A 22,233-nucleotide genomic window follows, 5' to 3' on the forward strand; every position below is an offset into this window, starting at 1 on the left:
GAAGGACGGGCGTTTCTGTGCTGAGTATCATTTACATCCGTGTTCAAAGACACATTTACGTCTCTGAACAGCACCGGAAAATTGGTCATCAGTATTCTGCTCGACTCAAGTGTTTATATAGAAGGTACCTGGATGTCTGCTGCCGTATTACCTGTCGCAGAGGTGAGCTATTGCTGCTGCGAGGAGCGTGGCCATGTAACAGAATACTTTTATTATGCTATTTATGTTGGATTTGAAGTACTGATAAATATTTGGAATCCCTGAACAAGTACATGATGTATTTGTAATCTTGTTCTTGAGTAAATAATTGAGTAAAAATAATCTAGGAGTGTTGGGAGTTGGCAAGAGAAATAGAAGTAGCAGTTAATTCAGAAAAGCACATCACAAGCTTTTAGGAATCTACGTTTGTGGTTGTTGTTGATGTTGTTGTTGTTGTTGTGCAAATTTCCACAGTATGGCATTAATCTTATCTATCGCCATGGATACAAGCAGGTGACACTACCAAACCAAGTTACAGGTCAGATCTGTGGAAAGATGAGATTCACAGAAATAATGCATTTTTTTAATTTATTTTTTGCATTAAAAACGTCATTAATATTAGATGAATAAGTTAAACATGTTTAATGCCATACTGTGGAACATAGGCAAAGCAATATTATTATTATTTTGGTTTTTTTGGTCAGTGCATGTTAATGAACATGATACACACGCTGTAAACACGCTTGATTGTTGCCATGGGCTAATTTCCATCCATTGTTCCACATACACTTTCACAAAACACACTCTCTTTCATGCAGCCGCATTCTTGGACCCTGGAGGTAAGGTGAGTGAAGTGCCTTGCCCAAGGACACAACAACAGTGTGAACTACCGCCCCCCTGTGGCAGGTGACATAACAGCGGTCTCCCATCCAAGTTCCGAGATCTAATGAGAATGGGCATTGACAAGATAGTATGGCCACATCTCCATCTCCATGGAGACAAGTGGGTGGTGAAGACCAGGAGTTGGGAGACCCTCCATCAGAAATGTTACATAGAGTATGTTTAACTGCATTATAATTATTTGGACTCATTTGTTTAGATTTTGCGTTTAATCATCGCTCATAAGTTCCTCTCGTTTCCTTTAGTTTAGTATCAAACAAACAGCTTAACAGTTTACCAGTTTCTCACCATATATGGACCATGCTTATGCCCATTAGTCATCTTATTCTTGTCTTTTTGATGCATAGCTTGTGTGCTTCTTTCATCTCATCAGTATTTATCCCAGTTTGAAGTGGGCAGAAGAGGGTTCGACTGTCTGCTCCCTCTGCTGCCTCACAACCTGTCACACAGTGAGCTACTGCGGCTCTTTGCAGGAGCCATTAGGAGAGACAGCTCGGGAGCAAAAATAAGAATAATTTTAGGTAAACCTCAAGTGTGGCTCTCACATTTCCTAACCCAGATGTATGATGTTTGTATGGATATATGGATATATGTGTATGTATGCATGTGCGTATATGTAAAGTCTATTATGTATATGCATTATGTGATGCAGTGGGAAAAATGTTTCTAATCAAGTGAGCGTTATTGACCTACCCCAAACAATCCATAATATAATCAATTATCAATACTTATCAATCCAACATAAATAATGTTTGTTAAAACATGTCCTTAAATGTTTTAGTTGCGGTTTACTCAGAGAAATGTGAAATATCACCTTATGCCCTTACACATATGTTTTGCAACATTTTTACAAACAAGACAGGACAAGAGAAAAACAAAATGGGTAAAATACAAATTTAGAAAAATAGGGCATACAAAGAAAATAAATGTCCCATTTAGTCCAGTTTCTGACAAATCGTCTGTATTTGGGTTGTCCATGGCAGTGGTTTTGAGCCCCAAATACATAGTTTTGAAATTGAGTGAGATAGTGGTGTAAAAAATAGTCTACCGTGCCTTGTTAATCTCTGTCCAATATTTTTGGACAGTCCCAGAACTCATGAAAATGATGTGCCTCCTGGCAACCACATCTTCTCCAACATTCTGTCCCTCCCTGTGAATAATAAAACATATTTTTAAAAAAGAATTCCTTCCAAACATGAGATTCTGTAGTTCTCCACTGTGAAGTACATACCGTATTTTCCGGACTATAAGTCGCACCCGAGTATAAGTCACACCAGCCAAAAAATGCATAATAGAGAAGAAAAAAACATATATAAGTTGCACTGGAGTATGAAATGCAGTTGCAAGTGTGAAAATAATGATATCACATATAAGTCACTTCGGAGTGTAAGTAAAAGTATATAAGTATAAATATAAGTATAAGTAACACCCCGGCCAATACTATGAAAAACAGTGCAATTTATAGTCCGGAAAATACGGTACATTTTCCCATTCCTCGTCCGTCAAAGTTCTGATTTATGTGCCTTAATAACGATTTTCAGAAGGTTATAATAGTCATTGCTCTGTTTTAGTCCTTATTATATTAACTTCTTATTTGTAAGTACCTATAAATGTCCTGTTGAAGCCTTTTACAATCTTGTAAAAAACTCAAATGTGTTTTTTTATCCAAATCTTAAATCTCAGGTTGGTGCTATTTTTACTATACTTATTCCATTTTGTCCACATCTGATACAAGGGAGATCTCAAGCCACTTATTTATGTCAAATCAATCATTCTGGGAAGCATCAGGGTCAGTTTGTTCTCCAAACCCAAAAATAAATAAATGCCCTAAAATAATCTAAAATTAATGAAACTTTTATATGGATTTCGCCAGGAAATATTTGCAATATTTTGTGAATTTACCTTACCACCTTTAAAAAATGTATGGTCAAAACCCAACAAAGTCTCATTTTAGTGTAAATCAGCCGATCCCACCATAAACCAGCTTTTCTCATTCATATATTTAACAAGAAAATCTAGGCAGGTTTTAAAATCTGATTTCCTTTGTCAGGGGCTTGTTTTTACTTATAATAAGAGTAAAACAGACATCAGAGGCCAAAACTACAGAGCTTCAGCTTCACAAAGGCTCCAGCCAAGTGTTTGTACTCCAGAATCAGAATCAGAATCAGAAAAGGTTTGTTGCCATTGTAAATGAAAATGATTCATAAATATCGGAACTTGCTTTGGTGATTCAGTGCAACATAAAACAATGAACGATGATAAAAACAACCTCTATAAGTCAAAAAGAAAAACAATTTAAATCTGCTATAGGATAACAATAGAAATAGGCTATAAGATAAAAATAAAAATAGGCTTACTATGTACACAAAATGTACAGTTGGATTTACATACGTAGTGCAGAAAGTGAACAGTGCAGTGAATGAGTAAAGTACAGTTAAAGTGACAGCAGCTAGTTAAAGGGTTCAGGAACAGCTTCAGTTTTAATTTGGGGTCATTTTTTAGGCGTTTTAGGGTAAAAAAAATAGGCCCCTACGCGCAAGAGGTTCAAACTTTGGTCACAAGCCAACCCGTTTAAGATTTTAACATCTTTGATTAAGTTATGTTTTGATTATCTTTTTCCATGTCGTAAGCACAGATTTTACCCAGAGATTCTTAACCTCCTCCAGACGAATCCAGCACCGCATTACACTCTATATTTATCTATATTTAGCCTCCTACTCAATGTCCCCAGCACAACAACGCTGTGCAGCTGGAATATCATATTTTTTCTGAATAGGTAGTCCCCAACTACCTTTTTATTTTGGTAGGTGTAAGGTATAAAATCCACATTAACACAACATTCACAATATTATTAACATTTTGACACATTGCACATCTTTACTCAATGGAGATTTCCCTGGACTATTTCTTCGTATGGCATTAAACTGATCAATATTCATAGAGACCAGCAGGTGACTTTTCCAGACCAAGTTAGTGTAAGATCTGTGGGAAGGCGTCTCTGCACAATAAAAACATCTGTATTTGAAAAAATGCTACGGTAAGTTTAATGCCAGGCTGTGGAGTTTTCCAGGCAAAACAAGAAAAAGTGGCAAATCTCCACACCTAATACATTACATTACACCTCATTGTATCAATCAATGAACTACAATTGTGTCTTTGGTAAGTATTTTTACTGCAGCAGATATAACTTCACCACCTCATCATCAGTATTCAGCCTGACTGGTGATGTGAAGTATTTAGATGCTGCTGGTTTATAATCTGTCACGCAGGTGAGCTATAATCGCTGGTTTCAAGTCCCATTAGGAGAGACGTCACAAGAAAATACAAGTGGATTTTTAGGCGAAATGCAAGTGTGGCTTTTACATCTCCCTCCGTAGGACTTATCATGCTTGTCAAGAAGTGTTTTTGTGAGCTGCGTCTTAGCTGTTTGTCCCTAAGCCATGGTAAATACTGCATGATATGATTTGGACTTCCGTAATACTGTTCTAGTTTTTTGCCCTATAATCATCCACCATATTTACCATACACTTCAGTGGAATGTCAGCCATGTTGCAATCAGCGCACAGGGAGGTTGATTATTTCCTCTGGCGTTGATTTGATGTGGCTCAGTCTGTGTACCACGCACTCAATTTAGTAACTTTTCTTTGTTAGAATGATCAGCAACAGGATTTTTTTCAACATAAAGCGATAACCATTTGCAGAAAAAGGACTGGCCTTGCATCAATATTTCAATCCTTGTTAGCTGCTGTTTGACCTCCTGCAGAAATCATTGCTTTTCGCTGCCATATATCTTGAATAAAGTGGAATGAAAGGGAATAAAAAAATAAAAAAATATCTTCTATGCTGCACCCTGGCTGCTGATTGATGGAATCACAGACGACCTTCAGGAAAGAAAAAAAAGTGTTAAATGATTGGTTCGGCATTGAGGGGGGATTGGAAACACTGGCACTCTCACAACAAGGAAGTATTTGCATAATACACCGCTGCAAACTGCAAACTAGTTCTACAGTCGGCCTTTTCGCTGGTAGTGAACTGAAATGCCATTACTGGATTGATTTGATTCCAAAGCTTCAGAGTATAATCAGAGATGAACAATGTATTATGTAATTTTGAATAAAATATATTATTGTTACTTCTACTACTACTTACCACTTCTTACTTACTACTACTACTACTACTACTGCTGCTGCTACTACTACCACTACTACTACTACTACTACTACTACTACTACCACTACTACTACTACTACTACTACTACTACTGCTGCTGCTACTACTACCACTACTACTACTACTACTACTACTACTACTACTACTACTACCACTACTACTACCACTACTACTACCACTACTACTACTACTACCACTACTACTACTACTACTACTACTACTACCACTACTACCACTACTACTACTAATACTACTACTACTACCACTACTACCACTACTACTACTACTACTACTACTACTACCACTACTCCTACCACTACTACTACTACTACCACTACTACTACCACTACCACTACTACTACTACTACTACTACTACTGCTGCTGCTACTACTACCACTACTACTACTACTACTACTACTACTACTACTACCACTACCACTACTACTACCACTACTACTACTACTACTACTACTACTACTACTACTACTACTGCTGCTGCTACTACTACTACTACCACCACTACTACTACCACTACCACTACTACTACCACTACTACTACTACTACTACTACTGCTGCTGCTACTACTATACTACTACCACTACTACTACTACTACTACTACTACTACTACTACTACTACTACTACTACTACTACTTACTTATTATTACTTACTACAACTATTTATTACTACCACTAATACTACTACTAATTGCTCGAGGGAAAATTTCAACTGCTACTACTGCTAATAGCAACTACTACTACTACTACTACTACTACTACTACTACTACTACTACTACTACTACTACTACTACTACTACTACTACTACTACTACTACTACTACTACTATTACTACTACTACTATCTCTGCTATTACTGGTACACAACAGTTGCAAATATGTTCTAATACATCAACATACTCAATTTAGTATGTCACTAAAACAAATACCACTCACACTTATTTACACAATTGAATATGAGTATAAGTATTCCATTATTTTCCCTCAGTCTTTTAGCGCAGTAATGTAGCTCTCATCAGTGAGCAGCCTGCAGGTACATGTGGTGTGAAGATAATCAGCTGTGATTAGGCAAGGTTTGGACTGTGGGAATAATATGATGGCACAGTTAATGAATACTGATGTGTTTTGAAATGGGGAACATACAAGAAGGCTGCAAAAACATCTGAGCATACTGACTTATGGTATGAGTATGATTTAAACTGGTGAATACACATTTAATGGAAAGTAATGATGTGTGAATTTCATCATGCAGCTTTTTATTTTTCAATGGTTGTAAATTGTATCAACATATATTTGTCTGTTGACTTACCTGATGCTCTTAGTGGTAGCCTATAAAGTCAAGAATTTAACACATTAGCAATTTACACAATAACACATTTTATTTTAATTTTAAAGTAACTGCAAAGTCATTTCTGTTGAGATATTATTCAGGCATAGACTACATTTCATAGCCTATTGAAAAAAATCCATTAATTCCTTAAAAGCACTGTGGCAGGGCATGTAATGACATTGGCTCAAAATAGTGTAACAATAGGCAGAAAGATAGCAGATTCTTTGGATAGCATAAATAATAGTCATGTTTGGATTGTGATAAGGAGGTGTGCAGAATGCCGTTAGTCACATCACTATTTCTTTTGCTTCATTTTCTTCCCAGCTTGATTTTGTCTATTAGTTCAGCTGTCAGTGATGATCCACTTTTTCCGCTCTACACTGTACAATTCAATGCAAGGTTTCTTACAAAAATGTCAACGCAAAATATTTTCTCTTCGCAGTCTGCCTGTCTGATACCTGCCATGATTTACTTTTTTATTAGCTTTTGTGAGCAAATAGTTCGATGTTGTACCATAATAATAAGACCTTCAATGCACAAAAGTCTATAGATAATGCTCAGGCATTTTCTCTATAGAAATCCAAGCATTGTTGTTCAGATGTACCTCCCACTGTAGAGAACAATAGCATGCTGTGATTGTGAATATAGATCATTTTCATTAAAAGAACATTTATAAATTTAAGTTAGTTTATGTCCAAGCTATAAAAAATATAGTTGGTGTTCTGTTAGCTTTCTGTGTCTAGCAACAATTAAAAAAACTATCTTACTTTTTTGCATTTAATTAGTTAATACACAGTATGTTAGTAGAAGTCTTAAATGCAGTAATTATAATAGTAGTTTGTACTATATAACTTTTCTCAAGGACAGTATATCACCTGTTCACCTCCATGGAGATGATATTGGTTTGCATATAATGTGGCTTTTATTCTTAATCTTGGTCTGATGGCACCTGAAGCTTGTCTTCCTGAGATAAATAAGTTTAATGCCATAATGTGAATTATTCCAGCAAAAGCAATAGAATCACCATAGAAACAATCATGTGGTTTCCCCTGCTTCCAGAAAAGTTAGAGATTGCGCCTAAAATTAATAGAACACATTTTACTTAAAACCTCGGAAAATAAACGTCTTTTAATTATTATTTTTTGTACAATTTTGTGGCCCATAGGCTTCATTGACAGGAAAGTACAGCGTAAAATGGAGGACGAGAGAGAAGCGAGGACATTCGGTAAATTGTCAGCGTCGGAAATCGAACTAACGACACTGAGACCGGCACTTGGGGCCTGGTGCACGTGTGCTGTGCCCTAACCACTCGACCACTGGGCAGCACTGAAAAGACATTTTCAAATCTTTTCAAAGTGTGGCTAACGGTCGTCTCTTTTATGTCTCTATTTAGAGTTCATGATCCCTTAAAATGTAATTGTTAATTGAAAAAGCTCAAAATTGTGTCTAATAGAACCAGCACCAATTGGTCTGAACAACTGTATAAATCAGAGACCCATTCCGAGCAGTTCGTACGTTGCTGCAACACTAACTTCAAGGTCAAACTGTAGACCGTTTCCATCTTCTGCAGATCCAGACACACTTTTTAGACAATTGTTGGCTAGGTTTTGGTATGCGTTTCCTGAGGCCTTTGGTGTAATTTTCCATGGACTATATATATATAAAAAGAAAAAATCAATAGGTTTTGTTACAGGTTTCGAAGGAGTTATAAAAGTGCTGCTGACATCTGACTTAGTGGTCGAAGCGGTCAGTGAAGGGTTTATGATCTATGCTTTCTTATAGACAAATCCCTTCCTTTCAAATCCCTAAACAAGATGGACTGAAAGACGGACTGAAATCCTGGAGGAAAAGACTGACTGGACCTGAGTCGACTTGTTTACATAAAAGAAGACAGCACATCTTCAAAACACACTTTATTACTCATTGCAAAAACACAAAGATGTACATACATTTTTACAACATGACAATGAACAATGCCAACATAGCTTAAACATTGCAACAGTAAACAAAAGCAGTGTTGTGGTAGAAAAAAGAAAAATTGTACTGTTATTAATGCCACCCACACACGTTTGCACATACGGTATCGGTAATGACATTACTGATGCTGTGTTAGAATGTGGGCTATGCACAAACCAACTCCACAGTACAGTGAAATGAAGTTTCAATATATTTATTTAGTACAGACAAATCAGACAGAAACAGTAGAAAACATATTTTTAGAAGCTCTCTCTGTTGTAAGCCTCTCTTTGCTTACCAAACAGCCCTTATCAAACCCCAAGTGCAAAAGTTCTGCTGTGTAAAATGTAAAAAAAAACTATAATTAAATGGTTTTCAGTTCTTGCTTTTTAAAAAAAAAACAAAATCAGCAGTTAAGTTAATCGTTTGTCTTTTACAGCCATGTTGTTTTAGTTTAGTGGGTCTACTGTGGCTTTATACAATGATCCAGTCAAATGAATACTGCATACATGAGTCCAGGAGTGATTCACGGTGGAAAAGGTTTCAAAGAAAATCATCTGGACAACGTTCTTGAAATCAAAATGTTTCGACTTTGCAACCTTTTCTACCATTAATACAGATATACATTTTACACATCATTCCATACTTTATTGAAATTGGGGTTAGACTCATTTAGGAACATGTTGTTGTTGTTGTTGTTGTTATAGGTATATATATATATATTTTTATTTTGAAAGAATGCATTGAAACCGTTGACGTGCTATACAAGGCTTTCCAAGAGGCTTTTGTAAACCATCCCCTTTTCTCTCTCGTAGAGATGCATTTGAGTCAATTTTGGTACTTCTTGCTCCAAACACATTGTCCCTCCTTTAGCAGTGGATCTCATAGGCCAGCTGTGATCCGAACAGCAGGCTCTGACTAAGGAACAGCTCTTCTGGGTCTGTGGTTAGGGGTCCTTCTCCTCCATCACCGGGGTTTCTCCTCAGGCCCATCCCCCCAGACCTGCTCAGTGTCTGGACCACTTCGTGATCCAGCAGCACCTCCTTGATGCCCTTCTGTTGGACAAACCCACTGACCATGTGACACCTCGACTGCCCCGTCCCTAGATTGGACTTTGAGCGATTGAAAACGTACATCTCATGTCCGTCATCGTCGCAATATTCCTCTAACTGCGCAAAGCTTGAAGGTCCTTCTGAATAATCGTTCATATACAGAATCCCTTCCTCTTTGCCTGAGCAACAACTCCCGCCTTCTTCTTTGCGGAACTGTTGGTGGCGAGTGTAAATCATGATTAGAAGGAGAACGGCGGTGAGAGCCAGTAAGGAGATACCAACAGCGATGGCAGTTTGTGTTGCGGGGCCTAAAGCATTGAAATCCATGCTGTCTTGTTCGTAAAGGGGCTCTTGGCTTATGTCCAAAACCTCAGGCTGGAAAAAAGAATTTGACGAAGAGGAGATGAATGCATTTGTGTTGAGACGTGGCCAAAACTGAGAGGAATATGAGGAAGATGACATGTTGACCGCTAAGTGGAAGGTAACTTTGGCTATGCCTCCAGGATTCCACGCTTCGCATTCGTACCGACCTGCATGGGCCACTGTGACGTTGCTAAGGAACAACATCCCGCTTCCGGTGTCGGGGTCGAAACTGTCTCTCTCTCCACCTTCTTCGGTGCCACGAATAAGCTGGACACTACTGACTTTGACTTTGCTGCTGCCAGGTAAAGCAGTCACCACTCCGCCCGGTCCAGGTTTAAAGAAATCTCCGTTCGGTCCTAGTTCCTGCACAAGACCTCGCGGTGATAGCTGCGCCTTGCCGTGGGACGCTTTCCTCCATGTTACCTGCGGTTGGGGGTATCCAGAGGCTTGGCAGGACACTCGGAGACTCTCGCCCAGGCGGACTGTCAGGTGGCTGGGCTCGAGTTGAACCACAGGGGGGATGCACACCAGGCTGTTGGGCGCGACCTCCACTAAGCTCAGGTGAGAGAGGCGTGGTGGCTCTGAGCACATGAGGCGGCGCTGTTCGGCGGAGCTGAGCAGGCGCTGTCCTTCTTCACTGATCCAGGAGCGGAGCCAGCCCAGCGCACAGTCACAGCGCCACGGGTTCTCTGAAATGACAAAAAATAAAGATTTGCTCAGTGATCTTTTCAACAGCATGTTTAGCTGTCATGACAATCATCTGAAATAAAAGCAAACCAAGAATGTGTTGAATTAATAATACAGCAGCAGCATGTCATGAAGAAATGATAATGAAATTGTCTCGAACCCTGTGTTAAAGAACAGGAACATGAAAACAAAGACATGGGACAAATTTGATCAGAAAAACAACTTAATTCAAAGTGTGTTTGTTTTTTGGTGTTGTTAATATTTAGGATATTTGTTTTTGTAAGATGAGTTTGAGTTTATTTGATATTTAATTATAAGTTTAACAAAATGTCATATAATTAAAGATGTTAAGAAAGTGTTTGCGTAACAACAGCTGCTTGTCTGCCTTGTTGTTTTTTAGTTTTCTTTAGAATTGATTCAATAACAGGAGAAGGAAACCGCAGTGACTTTGAAGAAACCTTTCTTGTCCACATTACCTGTGACTCGGAGCACCTGCAGGCTGACCAGTGGAGTGAGGGAGGAGGAGCCAAGTGTGCGGAGGTGATTTCGGCTCAGGTCCAGCAGAGCCAAAGAGGACAGTCCAGTGAGGGCCCGCACTGCAAGAAGCTCTATGCTGTTCTCCTGGAGGTGAAGCTCTTGCAAACGCTGCACACACGAGCAAAAGTACAATCAAATAATCAATACTCTCATCATATAAAATTTCTAAAAAGTCTAACCATCCAAACAAAGACTGTAACTCGGGGTTTAAAGATCTGCCAGTCCAAATAACCATTTCATTGAGCCCCAAACATTTATATATAAGGGTTTTCACACATAACATACCAGTAATGCCCTATTTAGTCAGAGAAACCACATAACAGCTTTATATGTACATGTGCCAGCAAAAAGGTTTCTGGTTTTACTGGAAGGCCTAATTCCTTCTCTGTATGGTACTAAAACATACATGAAAACTCCTATGATTCAGTCTATCATAGCCTTATATCCAACCATTGTTTCACTGATTTAAGATGGATATTTGCAGTGCACTGTTGGTTAGCAGCAATTTCACACCTCACAATGTCTTAGCAAAGTACAGTAAACAGTAGACAACACTATTTCACCAGCCTGTGCCAAACAAATATATCATAGGAATTAAAATAGATAGATTGGAATAATTAGCTTTGCATAGCAGGAGATGTACATAGTCTACATTTCCTTACCTGCAACCCCCTGAAGGTGTAGTCTTGCACTTTGGTGATCTGGTTCCCGGCAAGGTAAAGGATCCGGAGGTGCTCCAAGCCACGAAACATATCAGGGCTGACCAGGTGGATGAGATTTCCATTCAGGGCCAACTCCAGCAGCTGTCCTTGCCTGGAGAAGGCCCCGGGCTCCAGCGCAGAGATACTGTTGTTCTGGAGGTAGAGGTAGTGTAGCTGGCCCAGACGGGACATGTCCTGTAGCCGGATCTGCGTTATCGCGTTGTCCTGGAGAAAAATAGTCTTGGGAGAGGACAGGGGGAGATTGCGTCAGTCATTGAAGATAAACTAAACTGCGCGAGTACTTAGTGTTTCATCGTGTATTGACTACATGACAAAAGTTGAAGGCAAGATAACACACTGCTGCTGCAATGCATTTGTATTCAACAGGGCTTTACCTTTGATCATATTTAGCCTTGTTCATTCATTGTAGATGGTAATATGATGTGGTGACAGCATGTGGTTTGACTTGAATTACACCTTATAGTAAAGTTGGAAGGGCAATCTCGTTTTTAAGGTGATTTCGTCCATTTTCAATATTCTCTGGGCCGTTAGTAAGTGTCTTTATGATTGCTTTCTCTCTATGATAATGATTAATTGTGTCATGCTTTAGATGAAACCTTTTGCAAATTGACACCTACCATAATAGTGAATATGCACTGAGCTTCGCACTAGTGATATTACCGTGTTGGAAGTGTCAATGCAAGCTGTGCAGTGCTATTGTTCTTTTGTCTCACTCTTTCTTCTACGGTAGACAAATGCTTCGGAGACGACAGACCTGTCACAAGCGCTCTGTGCCTGGGCCACAATGGAAAGTCTGGTTGACTGCTAATGTTACTAATGTTCACACTGAAGCAAGCCCTGACCATGAGGTATAAGGCGTGATGATGGGCCATATAAACCTGCTGATTGAGGTTAATGGAAGAATTTATGCGTGACATAATTTTCATTAATATTTATAAGCAGCAATAATGTCAGGGGCCTGAACTTGTGGAGAAGGAAAGAGGCACGGGTGTAATGTTGAACATCTCCATAGATGATCACAGGGAGAGAGTGAGTATTTGGAGGGAGAATGAATAATTACACAGCCAGTAGAGCGGCCCCTCCTTCCAGCGCACATCAAAGAGGGTCATGGAGGATTGATTAACCACAATAATTTCAGGCTAATAAAAATGGATCAGAAAGAAAGTAAAGTCATGAACACAGCAGTGTGTGCCAGGTCATTGAAAGTAGGGCCCAACTTACAGTGAATACAGTTTTTTGTTTTATGATAATTGCCCCATTAATCGTAAACCAGGTCTAAACATTTAAAAAAAAAATTGTCAACAGTTTTCCCCGGTCATTCTAACCTCACAGACCATCACACTGCTGTGTGATGCCCCACTCATAGAAGGGCTGACCTCTGTGACTGTGGGGACGCCCTGTGGGATTTCTTTGATCCCGATGGAGCCACACTCCACTGTGAGGCTGTAGCAGCGACAGCCGGCTGGACAGCCCAGCGCAGGTCTGAGCAGGCAGGACCCTCCAACCACCAGCAGGACCACGATGATGCGGGGGACCATAGTGCTTTTCCTCTGCAATATTACACAACCTTATGAGAGAAAAGCACAAGAGAGGGAAGTAAGCATGAATCCCTTGGTGTGTTTGTGCCACAGTAACAAGCTGTTTTTCTTATGGAAATTCATCCGCTGCCTGTCTCAAAGACTGACAAGCGCTGCAGATGTTTTGTCCATTGGCGGCTGTCTGGGAAATGATAAGGGAAGATTGATAAAAGAAAAAACACAGATGTAACATCTCATGCCTTATTCCAGGCTGTTTTCAATTCAACCGTGTGTCTGCTAGAAGTGCAATTGCAGAAGCTTCTATTATGGGCTTCAATTAATTAAAGATGGGATAAAAGATGTGCAGGTTGCCTCAAGGACCTCTCTCTTGTCAGTTTAATGTGCAAACACACTCACAAGCCTTATTCCCCTCCTGTCTTTGTTTCCTCTCTCACACACGCACGCACGCACACACACACACACACACACACAAACACACACACACACTTCCATTGTGGGGGCATGACACACTTACATTCATTTCCGGGAGACATAACCCAGACCTAACCTTCTCAACAAGAGATCAAATTGTCAGAATCCAGGCAAAACATAGGATTTCTATAAATTGCAAACGCTAGACATGACATGAATCTTAAGAGTAGAATTTCAGACAGAAGAAATTCACATCACAGTCAGACACAGGCTTACGTAGCATAGTAATACATGATAATGAGCTATGTTTGTACTATTCCTTGTGGCTTTACTCTATTCTACAGAGATATAATATGTTGAATGTTTTGCATTAACATAGATTAAGCTTGCAAAGGAGGTTTATTAGGTTTGATTAATTCACAATGCGATCTTTTTAAAATTAGCATATTAACTTTTAGATCTTTCAGTTAAAGAATGTTTGTCAGTGCTCCATAAAAGATTTTTTGCGAGTGATGTCGAGTGGATATTTTAAAACCAAAACTGCTTCTATAATAAAGACCTGGGCATGTCTTTAAAATCACAGCACCTAATCTACCACCTGTCTTCTCTTGTGTCGTACTCATTAGTGAAAAGTTGACGCTGCACTCTTTTTGACACAACTGACACAGGACCAGAAAAAATGTTCTGTTCAGTGCTATGTGCAAATTGGGTTGGCTGGCTGGGTCTACTCCAGCCTTAATAGGTCTTTCAGAAAACTAAATATTGAATACTGCTGATTAATTTCCTTTGGTGGCTAAATTATAGATCCTTCACACCTTAGCTGACAAAAGTGGGGTTCAATATCTGTGCTAAGGATGTCTTGATATGTTACTATAATTGTGAAAAGAAACATTGTGATTTTACAATTATTCATGATTTTTTGCACTTTGACAATGAAACCCTTAATTTTCTTTCCTTCACGGAGTCTAGCTTTATGAAATTAAACTTTCTGAAAGAAAAAAGTAATGCTATTATCACATAAATAGCCAGACAAATTTACTTTACACATAGTAGGACATTTTTTAGAGAAGAGACTGAACTGGAACTAATCTTTGTTGCTGCCTACGATTACTATTTTTAGTTCATATAATTATATTGAGACCTGAATAATCACAATTATCAATTAAGTAAATCATCTTGACATTCCTGATCTGCGCTCAACTTATCTTTCTTATTTGCTTTGTTATATATTTGCCTGATTATTGCCTGGACAAATTTCAGTTTGTGTCACAAATCATTGAATCACGACATTTGTGGAGCAGAGAATTCCAACACGAGGAAACAAAAAAGATTTAATTCCATGATCTGTTCTCACAAGTACAATTACACAGATCACTAAATCTCAATTTGATTTGAAGGGTCACATTTGAGTTACAAACCTTCAGCGGTAACTCGTTTTAGTCATGTAATTAGAAACATTTTCTTGCTCCACCACATTCTGCTCCCTTTGATATCAAGTCATCACAGAACCAGTCATGTGTGTTTTCTTCTGTACAGCCTAGGGATTCATTGTTCTGCTTGACTGTTCACATCCAGGAAGTCACTTGTTCAATAAGCCATCAGTGTTGTTTATTAGGGAACAGATATTGGATTTTGGAAATAATACGTGTTGGGATGTCAGGCTGAGCCATTGTGCTGTTTCTTGCCTACACATTATTACCAGAGAAGTCTTCATGTGGTACGAAAAGAAAGCATACGCTGCATTGATCCAATTTCTGGAGCCACACTGCAATGAAACATTCATGTGTGCCATGCCTGTGGATCCCATTAAGCATGTCAGGGATTCTTTTGTTGAATAGTCTCCATTGCTTCTTTCCCACGTAAGATCAGGCTTCCAAAGACATGGAGTAGCACTGGGGCATGAACAACCAAATGGTATCTGGAACAAGGTATCTTTTTACATGCCGTGTCACATACAAAGCAATTTGTAACTGGGTTTGCACTGTTCTATGAATTTTAACAGTACGATTTTGTATTATGCGGGGGGAAAAAGGACCAGAGATTCAAATTACAGTTACAATGGAAAACGCAAATGACTCAGCAGGAGATAGGAGTTCTGTTAGAGCGGCTTTGACGCTCTTTTGTGCCAGAATATACTTGTTGTTACAGACTGGAAGATTAACTTACAAGTCCACGTCAGGTATTGTGCAGGTATCTTCAACAGTGTGAGGAAGGGTCTATGTGCCTTAAAGATGATCTAAATGTAATTTTGTTCACCCTACTGTAGTCACTTTGTTTTACAGTTTTTTTACGATTGAATAAACACTAAAATCTAAAGTTTAGCCCAATTATCAAAACCTTACACTCAAGGAACAAAACTCGGCCTCAGATCTGCACAACTGTAAACACAATAAGTCTGTTCACACTTTGTGCAAAACAATACACACATTTATTTACAACACTGAGCACACTTGTGTGCATTTAGACACAGAAGTTTATCAAAATGTCACTTCTTTGCAATTCTAAAGCACTGACTGTCAAATGACCACACCCATGTGCCAGCTCATTGAACACTGTCATCAGGCGCACAAACACAAGATCGTAGACACACCAATCAGATTTAAGCACTAGAAAAATGCAGCAGGTGAGTTCACCAAACTGAACCAAAATGGAAGGAAGAGGAAGAGGAAGAGTGAGGATGAGAAGGAGGAAGAGGAGAAGGAGAAGAAGGAGGCAGAGGCCGTGCCAGAGGTCGATGTCGAGGTAGGGGTGCAGGTAGAGGAAGAGGAAGAGGAAGACTTCAAGCAGGAGGAAGAGGGGGAGGAGTTTGGGAGTTTTTTTGTACTGGATAAAATGTAATGTTCATGAAAACTGGGAAATGTTTTCTTTTTCGCCATGTTGGCTTGAGTATATGGAAAAAAATAAATGACTTTGTCAACAGCATTAGTCTTGTGTCCTGTGTGGTGTCCACAGTCATGCATACAAGTGTGTGTGGTGTGTGTAGTGTTCACTGTGTGTGTTGTTTTGCAAAAAGTGTGAGCAGACATTGTGTGTAGAGTTGAGCAAATCTGAGCCAAGTTTTGCAAATTCACGGTGTACTTCACCCATACGACTCTGTGCACTTAGAAGCAGGATTAGCCCAAAGTGTTGAAGGTTTTCAACAGCCGTGTGTAACTGGTGCAAACATAGTTAAGTCATATGCAACGTGTGTGTTTCATATGGAAGAAAATATGGTTTTGATCAATTAGTGTAGAGTACAAGAGTGTTTCATTTTGCAAAGGAGCTCAGGTGTTTTGCTAATTGGGTTTGAGGTTGTGCGAATTGTGTGTAGGGTTTTGCTAAATAAAACAAAACCATCAAAATTGTGTTTATTCAATCGTAAAAAAACTGTATTTGTGTGTGTGTGTGTGTGTGTGTGTGTGTGAGTGAGTGTGTGTGCGCGTGTGTGTAGGCGTGTGTGTGTGTGTGTGTGTGTGTAGATGTGTGTGCGTGTGTGCGTGTGTGTGTCTGTGCGTATGTGCGTGTGTGTGCGTGTGTGTGTGTGTCTGTGCGTATATGTGCGTGTGTGTGCGTGTGTGTGTGCGTGTATGTGTGTGTGTGCGTGTGTGCGCGTGTGCGTGTGTAGATGTGTGTGTGTGTGTGTGTAGATGTGTGTGTGTGTGTGTGTGCGTGTGTGCGTGTGTGTGTGTGTGTGTGTGTGTGTGTGTGTGCGTGTGTGTGTGTGTGTGTGTGTTTCTTTTCACTGTATTTACAGGACAGCTGAAGCGGGAGAGAGGATAAAGACGCTCAGCAAGTGGTTGAGGCCGATGCCAAGGTGATAACAATAACACATGTGCAACGCCAACAGCAGCTAAGCCTTTCCAGCCAATAGCAGGTCAAAATAAACAACATGATTATATTAATACTACAGTACTTAAATGTACCCCTGGAGGCATAAATATCTATTGTGTTGACCCATGACACTCAAATATTTTAAATGGAATAAATTACTGATTGTAAAACTGGCCACATAAAAATGAATTTTCCAACCAAAGAATCCTGGGTTTCTGCTTTTTCAAAAATGTGTTCACAAATTTCACACAGAATTGATGACATGTACTGATAATTAATTACTGCAAATGCATTTACTGCCTGGTGACAAATAGATGCAGCCTGAAAATTAACCACGAGTCATAAATATTAATTTGGCACATGTCTGACTCCTTATGTGTCAGATTGATATCGTACATTTAATATTTGTAGATTTATAATCCCAGAGTAGTAATTTCATGCCTAAGTGCAAAACTGGCACGACAACCACATTTCACCATCGGGGAGTTATTTCCACTGCATTATTGAAAAACAAGAAATGAGATATCTTAAATATTGCATATTGCATGTTAGACTCAGGGAATATACAGGGCCAAACGGCAAACTAGATTAGTATAATGTGACCTACATAAGCCACTCAATCGCCTTCTCGCACCAAAGTAAAAAAAGAAAACCAAAAAAGGAGAATGAAAGAGAGAGAGAGTGAAAAAAGTATAGCTTTTATTAACAGAAGCGTACCATTTCCTCTTCAGAGCTCCTCAAACAAGCACGGAAAGGAAATTAATTATATTTCTATTGTGGGCAAATGAAAGCACTGAAATTGAATTTTAAACAAGGCCTTGGTCTGTCATTGGGCTTTTGTTACAGCTGAGAAAGGCGACTTTTAAAGAGCTCAGAGTGTTGGAGCCGTGTGACAGAGGGAACATGGGGAAGACACTTGATGCCTGAGGCTAAGAATACACACACAACACCGGTGCTGTTAGCGCCACAGGACGTAACCTCATGCCAGTTGTAAGCATCACTAATGTATTGTACTGATGAGGCCGGGATGCTTGGGGCTAATGATGAGACTTTCAGCTTTTTAAATGGAGCTGGCTCTGTGGGATTCGTTCACATAAAAGACTGGATTTGTACTTTAATTTATATTTAAAAATACATGATATCCAGTACTCGAATGATGAAGGCTAAGCTTTCATTCATTTAGTCAAGTCAAAACAAGTGGGACCATGTTTACTCTTTCAAATAATGTGAAATCGAAATAAAATTACTGTAATAAAAAAATACTACCTACTATTTTGATGTGCACAAAGCAGTCACATGTTTTGCCTGCTCTGCTTCTCTGTTGTTTCTGAAGGTCATACAGAGTCACTTTGCGTCAGTTTTCATATATTGTGACATCAGCAAATCAATCCACCCAAAAGCGTTCTTTTCCAGGATTTTGAAAATGCACTGTCAACTTAAAGACAATGAGGATTTTTATGTCTTATAAAAATGTTTTTTAATCATTTTTTATTAGATGTTGGAACCTATGTTTTATTCTCGTTGGGTTTGGACCTTTAGATGGGTTCCCTTGTTTGCTTCATCAAACCGCAGCATACACAATAGGGCAGGCTAATCCTCCATCCAGACCAGGATCCAGGCTTGTCTAGAAGCCAATAAAGTCTAATAAACTCATGACATCATAAGTGTTATATTGTTGTATTGTTATGTCACAGACCTAGTGCAATTCAAAACGGTGGAGTTCAATTAAATATCTTGTTTTCAGTTCAGCAAAGCAAAGCATTTCCTTCATGTAAGTCTCCATTGTATTGAGCTAAATTGAAGTGCATTATTGAGGCACATTAATTTCTTGTTAAATTGATGTTGCTTTTTGCTGTTTGTAATAGATTTGTGTCAATTTACCAAGAAAGCTCAGAAAACATGAGACCTTGGATCAGTAGGCCTGCTAAATGTCTGCGATGACCAGTCATTTTGCATCATTTTGAGTTTTGTTTAGAGAGCTTATAGAATGACCATCCGTCTCACTGCTCATTCTCATCTAATCACTATCTAAACACAGAGATAGTGATCTTAGAACACGACATAGGTCTAGTGGACAATGCTTCATAATGACATGTTTTCAAAGGAAAAATAATCCCCAGATGGCCCTCTAGCAAAGTCCCTGTGATGACAACAGAATAAAAACAGTTTATAAATGTGAAAATACGGTTAGACATTTTGACAGGTTGTCAATGGTTGAGGTCAAAACTTCAGCAAGGGACTCCCTGTCAGCTACAGTCCCCGGGTCCCATCACTGTCTCTGCAACAAATAACATCAGTAATATGTGGATGACATTTAAACTAAATTAGGACAAATATAGGCAAAATATTTCTATTCATATTGATTTTATTATGGGGTGAAGAAAAATATAATTAAATGTTAAAAAAAAAAGATCAAGGTGATTGGCAAAGCATAAACATGCTCAATAGGCTAATCCTTTGGCTGTGTTATAGTCAGTCCTGGTCATAGCTCAAGATTTGGAGACGGGCCCCCGGGCAACTCTGCTCCTGACAGGGCCCAGCAGCATTACAAGATGGGCTGAATACATCGGACAAATTTGTTTTTGAGACAATAAAGCATCCATGGGTTTCACAGGGATGAAAATTTGGCACTGCTGCCATAGCAATTAATAATTAAATACTAAATTATGATACAGAAACAGGCAAGGTGAGTGCTTCACAATGCAAAACAATCAAGGTGCTTTATCAAGATGGGGCCAAAAAGAAAACTTACTGGTGAAGCAGAAAGACTGAGAGTCCATGTTACTTTAAGAAAGAACTTTTAATCTCCACCTACAGGATGCAGAGTTCCTCAGCTCTTTGGGCTTTGAACTAAGTCTAGTCTTTCTGTTTCACCCCTATACAGTGTTGAATGGGCAAAAGTCCTAAAAAAAACACCTAAAAACAGGAAGCGGAACCTCTGGACCAGGTGTTCCTTCTCCCTTCACTTTTAGTGATTCAGAAGTCGCTTACATATGTATATGTGTATACATATATATATATATATATATATATATATATATATATATATATATATATATATATATATATATATATATATTATACATATATACATACATGTAAGCGACTTCTGAATATGTATATATGTACATATGTATTGGTGGTGCCCGTAATGACCGGAGCACTTGGGGCAGTGACCCCCAAACTGGAGGAATGGCTTCAGCAGATCTCAGGAAAAACTTCTCGGTCCAGAAAAGTGCAGTGCAGGAACAGCAAAGATACTGCGCAGAACCCTCAAGCTCCCGAGGACCCGAGCTTGAAAGGGATGAATAGAGACCCGAGGAGGGTGAGGTAGAGTTTAATATATATATAGTTAGAATTAGTTAAGGTTGGTTGAGGTTAATTTTAGGGTTCATTTCACATATTGGTAGCATCTTCAATTAATGATTTGTTATTCAAAACATAGCTATGCTTGTGAGTAGCATCTTTTGAAAATGCTCTCAACAACATTAGCTTTCACCAAGTTGGAATGATAAGATCAGGTCGTTTAGCTTAGAAGTGCAGGCTCTTCAGACTTAGATTGTCTCCAACAGGCTTTGGCCTCGTCCTTTGTCATGTTGATGCTGGATTTCAGCTGCACAAGGTCAATTTGTTCATTTCAGTCATCATAATCCTCAGTGGAACATGCGTAATCTACACAATCAGATGCTTGTTAGCTAAGATGCTCTCGGCGCTCTTTCGGCGTTTCACAAAGGGGAGGGGTTTGCTTTATTCCGTATGAAAAATTAGGTCATTGATACAATATGTTTCTATTGATTGTGTGGAAATGTGAAAATGGGGGGATTAGGGTTTAATTTTGTGGACATATTGAAGGCTGGAGGATTTAGCCTGAACCGCCGCGGCTCACGTCAGTCAGCAAATGCCAAAGGGAATCCTAATAATTGCAGATCACACAAAGGCTGGCGATGCATACAGAGAAGGAGACCCTGTTGAAGGCGATGCACAATCTAAGCCACTCCACAAAGCATTGTTAAGCCCTTTGCCTGTGTGCTTTTATTGTTTATTTGGGCAAGAGTTTGGAAGAGACTGTATCCTCTTTGTTCTTGACTGAGCTCTCTCTTCAGTGGATTTGTTTTGTGGGATGAAAACAGTCCAAGCTGGACCTGTGTGTACAAACATCATCAGCACACTGCAGGAATTTTAATCTTTTGATATTTATGTTGTAATATTGGGTGAATAAGTATGTCAGTATGCATGTGAGGGCAATATTATATAAATGCTTTAAGATAATTGATATATACTTTCTTATCAAACTGGGTCAAATATAATGGATTGAAAAAGTCAAGTAATCCAGAGATCCAGAGATGGGAGATATAGCAACAAAAAAATATTATATCACAGTTGTTGTTTGGGAGGTATGCAAAATTAGAATACTGTGTGTATCATCTGTAATTAAAACTATTAAAAGTAATGTATGAAGTGATATTTGTGCCCTTTTCTGGTTAATGTTATGGTCCAGTCACTATTTGCCCAAATCAATACGTCGATACTTCGAACCTCAACCAAAATATTTAACTATTTAATATTTTAAGGACTTTTGACCATTCTACAGCTATATTATTCTATTTTTAGTGGTTAATTGCTGTGGCAACATAGCTCGATTCCTCTGGTGTGTCTCAGGCCAAACTGAGCTGTGCAATCAGGTGACACATGGGAAACGAACAAACTCACGAGAACAAAATCCAACTTCTCACATTTCAGATTAACAGTGTGATTCAG

The 22,233-nt window shown here is 39.0% G+C and overlaps 1 protein-coding gene across 1 annotated transcript; it reads right to left on the minus strand.

Moving 5' to 3' along the window:
• Positions 1-8,787: 8,787 nt before the first annotated feature.
• On the minus strand, positions 8,788-13,397 carry LOC140375880 (leucine-rich repeat-containing protein 24-like). The gene is made up of 4 exons (XM_072461922.1): positions 13,093-13,397; positions 11,657-11,935; positions 10,934-11,102; positions 8,788-10,459 (listed from the first exon to the last, which is right to left on the minus strand). Exons 1-4 carry the CDS (start codon positions 13,252-13,254, stop codon positions 9,225-9,227), a joined length of 1,845 nt encoding a protein of 614 aa, XP_072318023.1. The 5' UTR covers positions 13,255-13,397; the 3' UTR covers positions 8,788-9,224.
• Positions 13,398-22,233: the final 8,836 nt, after the last annotated feature.

Source organism: Eucyclogobius newberryi, unplaced genomic scaffold (genome assembly GCF_026437365.1).
Source record: "Eucyclogobius newberryi isolate DKJ021-1_F unplaced genomic scaffold, fEucNew1.0.hap1 SCAF_340, whole genome shotgun sequence".
NCBI lineage: Eukaryota > Metazoa > Chordata > Actinopteri > Gobiiformes > Gobiidae > Eucyclogobius > Eucyclogobius newberryi.